General features: G+C 39.9%; 1 protein-coding gene across 1 annotated transcript; it reads left to right on the top strand.

The window, feature by feature from the left end:
* The first annotated feature begins 2,344 nt into the window (after positions 1-2,344).
* On the top strand, positions 2,345-4,813 carry LOC131243689 (G-type lectin S-receptor-like serine/threonine-protein kinase LECRK2). Its single transcript, XM_058243202.1, has one exon. The coding sequence runs from the start codon at positions 2,392-2,394 to the stop codon at positions 4,759-4,761; it is 2,370 nt and encodes a 789-aa protein (XP_058099185.1). The 5' UTR covers positions 2,345-2,391; the 3' UTR covers positions 4,762-4,813.
* Positions 4,814-5,090: the final 277 nt, after the last annotated feature.

Genomic DNA, 5,090 nt, shown 5'->3' with positions numbered 1-5,090 from the left:
GTGGTCGGTGCTCTGTGGGCCCCACCATGATGTATTTGTTTCATCCATGCCGTTCATCTATTTTTTTTAGATCATTTTAAGATATGAGACCAAAAATGAGATATATCCCAATCTCAAGTGGACCACATTACAGGAAACAGTGTTGAATGAACGTAGACCATTAAAAACTTTTTGAGGGCCATGAAAGTTTTGGATCAATCTGATCATTGTTTTTTCCCTTCATCTAGGTCTGTATTACCTAATCAACAGATTGGATGTCAAATAAACAGTACATTGGCATTAGGAGGATTTTAATGGTGGATATCCAATCACTAGTGTTTTCCTATGGTGTGGTTCAAATCAGATTTATATCACTCTCATTTTTGGGATCTAGCCATAAAATGATCTGTAAAAATGGATGAACGGCATGGATGAAACACATATATCATGATGGGGCCCACAGAGCACTGACCACCAGCGACCGGGCTAGTGGCAGCAGGGGAGTAGCCAATCTGTTTCCCGATCTAACTAGCTAGTATCACTGACGTCATAACTTCTAGTGCTCTGGCAATCATAATTTAATTATAATTTTGCCACATCATAATCGGCGAATGTCATCACTGACGTCGTCAACACTAATTCGTCAAGGGCATGTTAGTTTTTTCAAAGCCAGTGTATTAATAGGTAATTATTAGGGTTCAGCATGTTTGAAAATTCATAGGTACTGGTGCTATTCAAACTAGTAAAAAAGAGATAATTTTAATTTTTTGAATGGTATAGTAATGTGTATGATATATCTGTTTTGTCCATCTATTTTACTACAATATTTTGAAGCATGATTCAAAAAAATAAAGCAAATACAACACTCAGGTGGCCCACACCAAAAGAAACAGTGGCCCCACAAAGTTTTTAAGGGTAAGTATTCGATTCTTCTTTTTTTATGGTGTGGTCCACTTGAGTTTTGAATATATCTCATTTTTTTTGTTGATACTATAAATTCAAATGGCATAATGGATGAACGGTTTGGATAAGCGAAATGCATCACAGTGGGACCCATATATATTTTGTAATAGTTTTTGTGTCAAAAAAGTAACAGTCACATCAGTTAGGTTGTAAATACTCAGGGAAATATGTATTACTTCTTTACCTGATATCCACGTGCTTTTCTAACTAGACATGCCATTCAAGGCACATGGGTAATAATTATTTACCGATGTATTAGCCACTGGATTTACAAGGTGACGTTGACAGCCAACTTTCATTTATAGCATTACTCACAACATTTGAGGAGATAAATGTTAAATTATAGGGCTCATCATAATGTGTGTCTTATCCACACTGGCTACCCCTTTAGCCAACTCATTTTAGGGCATGCCTCAAAAAATGAGGTAGATCCAAAGATCAAGTGGACCACAAAACAGGAAAAAATGAAAATTGAACTCCTACCATTGAAAGCTTCTCGAAGACTCCAAAAGTTTTGGATCTAACCGATATTTTTGTTTTCCCTTTATCTATGGCTGTGACCTTATGAACAAGTTGGTTGACAAATAAACATCAATGTGGTTTACTTGAGCTTTTGATTTTCCTCATTTTTAAGTTCATGCCTTAAAATATATTTTTTAAAAGGATGGATGGTGTGGATAACTCACATATATCATAGCGGGGCCCACATATTTAAATCCGTAATAAAAGGTATTGATGGACGGCTTTCGAAATGTAATTCCCTGCTGATTTCAAACAGGTGGAGTAAGTAAAACAGACCTATTTACGTGTATTCACCAGGGAAATTAAAAATCAAACATGCCCTAAATGCTAATGTGATGATGCGGCGCAATCAGATTACGACGAGCAGTAACTTCCTGTTTCTGTCCGTTTTCTAGGTTGAAAGGAGCAGAATTTACTTTCCGGTAGGTCGGCTGAAGATAACATTCTTACCAAAATAAAAATCTAACACACTGTTCAAAGGACATAAATAAAGGATGGATTCCATTTTTATAAAAAAAAATCCTTTCTTTTTTATTTTTATTTTATTTTTTTGCATTTTTTTCCCGGAAAAGAAAAGTCACAATATCTATGCTCCTAACCTCCTCTACTTAATATACGTTTGTTGAACTTCGACCATTGGTCTTTCCTTTCATTTTAACCGTTCTTTCTATAACCACTAATTGACAGAAAGAAAAAAATCATCCATCCAATGTAATTATTGGGTACAACGTGTAAAAGACAGGCTCATTCATTTGGATGGTTTGGATTTAATTCAGTATATGCCATGGGCATAGTAGTTGTGTGCCGGTGTTTGGATCATCATACTCTACTAGTGTATCGAATCTGATGTGGAATATGGGTTTTTAATCCCACCTTCCTTCTCGTGAAGGCAGTAAGATCGAACATAGACAATACAGTATCTCTCTCATGGCTGCAATCCTTCTCTTTCTCCTCTATCTCTCAACATTTTCTACTGCAACAGCTCAATCAAAAATTACAAATATAACCCTCGGTTCTTCTCTCTCTACCACCACCGACCCTACTTCACTGCTCTCACCTTCCGGCCTATTCGCTTTCGGCTTCTACCGTGAAGGCACTGGCTTCAGAGTCGGAATATGGATGGAGACAAGCCCAAACAAGACAATCGTCTGGACTGCAAACCGAGACGATCCACTTGTTTCCAGCACCAGTACAGTGATCTTGCTGAACTATGGTCTCTTTCTACGAACCCCTGGAACCCTAGATAAGATAATTTCCATCGGAGTCTCATCTGCTTCCTGCTACTTAGCCTCGATGCTTGATTCAGGCAACCTGGTTCTCTACACTTCCGATTACAAAATCATCTGGGAAAGCTTCAATTCCCCAACTGACACTATCCTAGGAGGCCAATCCCTTCTCTCAGATGATGTACTGTTCTCAAGCACATCAGAAACAGATCACTCGACCGGGCGCTTTCAGCTCAGCATGCAATCAGACGCAAACCTGGTGTTGTATGCGAAAGAAACTGGTCACACAGCTGCCGATTCATATTGGTCAACAGGTACGTTTGGCAAAGGAAATGACTGGAGATTGCAACTCTACCAAGATGGCTTCATGTTCCTTGTCAATAGCAGTGACTCCAATAGAAGTATCGTGGCAAGAGGTGCCGTGGCCAACAACGGAATTGTCATCTACCGTGCAACCATCGACGTTGATGGGATTTTCCGTTTGTATTCCCACAGCTTCGCAAGGAACGGTAGCTCAACAACGACGACGGATTGGTCTGCCTTGTCAGATAAATGTCAAGTGAAAAATATTTGCGGATTTAACAGTTACTGCACTTTGGTGGGTAACCAATCCAATTGCCTTTGTTTGCCTGGTTACAAATTTATCGATCCTGATCAACGGTTCAAAGGCTGCAGCAGAAACTTCACTGCGGAAGTTTGCACGGGCAAGAATGAAAATTTTACATATTCCATTTTTACAATGAAGAATATGTATTTCGGAGATTATTTTTATTCTATTTCATCGATGGAAACAGACGAGTGCAGAGAAGCTTGTTTTACTGATTGTATTTGCGAGGCTGCAAATTTTCAAGATGGGACGTGCAAGAAACTTATGCTTCCGTTGAGGTATGGGATAGCAAACAGGTCAAACTCGACTAGCACTTTTGTTAAGGTTGGTAATGAAAACGCTGCTTCTTTTCCAAATGCAACGAGGACGGTAGATGGTGAGAGCCAGAAAGAGCCACGTATGAACATTTTAATCGCAGGTATAATTCTTGCCACTTGTTCAGTTGCCATGTTTGTTTTTTCGGGTTTTCTTATCTACAGGAATCGAGCACAAAGCTATAGGAAGATGACAGAAAATAACAATTTGGGCTTGTCTGAGGAGCCTCTTCTGCGATCATTTTCTTACGATGAGCTCGTAGAAGCAACTGACAATTTCAAGGAAGAGTTGGGAAAGGGTGCTTTTGGAACAGTTTATAAAGGGACCTTATACAACAGCAACAGAATGGTTGCTGTAAAGCGACTTGAGAAAATGGTTGAAGAAGGAGAAAGGGAGTTCCGTACTGAGACGAAGGCAATAGGGAGAACTCATCATAGGAACTTGGTGCGATTGCTTGGGTTTTGCGATGAGGGTTCTGCCAGGCTTCTGGTTTACGACTACATGAGCAACGGATCGCTTGCAAACCTTCTATTCAAGGCCCAAAGAAGACTTGATTGGCAAGAAAGGGTGAGAATTGCACTAGATGTCGCCAGAGGAATCTCCTATCTACATGAAGACTGCGAGCCCCATATCATCCACTGTGATATAAAGCCTCAAAACATACTCATGGATGGCTTTTGGACTGCAAAGATATCCGATTTCGGGTTGGCAAAGCTGCTTATGCCAGATCAAACAAGAACATTTACTGGGGTGAGAGGGACGAGAGGGTACTTGGCACCTGAATGGCAGAAGAACACACCGATATCAGTGAAGACAGATGTTTATAGCTACGGGATCATGTTATTGGAAATTATATGTTGCAGGAGGAACGTTGAGTTAGAGGTTGCAGATAATGAGATTCTTCTCACTGAATGGGTTTATAGCTGCTTCGTGGCTGGAGAGTTGCATAAGCTTTTGGGCGGAGAAGAAGTGGAGGGGAATATTTTGGATAGGATGGTAAAGGTGGGATTGTGGTGTATACAAGATGAAACGGCTCTTCGTCCTTCCATGAAGAATGTGATTTGGATGATCGAAGGGAAAATGAATATACCCATTCCCCCATCTCCGACCTCATCAAGGAACATTTCTGAATGCGCACGCTTTCTTTAAATGCGTTGGTGTGAATATGCTCGCTTCGCCTGTTTGATTTCCTGAAGTAAATGTAATAATTATTTTCATGTGTAATTACTGCATCGTTTTCTAATATTGATTTGACTCTTACTTATCTCGACGCTAAAATCAGGATGCTGCCAAATATTTGCGTGGCCCACGGTGATATATGTGGATTATTACACCGTCCATCCGTTATGCCAATTGAATTTAGGTCATGAGCCAAAAAATGAGCTAGATTTAAAGTTCAAGTGGACCACACCACAAGAAAAAGTGAATCAAACACCCACCTTTAAAAACTCTTTACGGTCGCTGTTTACTTTGGTGTG

The sequence above is a fragment of the Magnolia sinica genome, chromosome 4 (genome assembly GCF_029962835.1).
Source record: "Magnolia sinica isolate HGM2019 chromosome 4, MsV1, whole genome shotgun sequence".
NCBI lineage: Eukaryota > Viridiplantae > Streptophyta > Magnoliopsida > Magnoliales > Magnoliaceae > Magnolia > Magnolia sinica.
The sequence above is the reverse complement of the archived record's forward strand: the minus strand, read 5'-3'. Positions and strand labels throughout refer to the sequence as shown.

Bases quoted from the DNA above. Each gene is read 5' to 3' on its own strand.
- LOC131243689 (XM_058243202.1), top strand. From the start codon at position 2,392: ATGGCTGCAATCCTTCTCTTTCTCCTCTATCTCTCAACATTTTCTACT.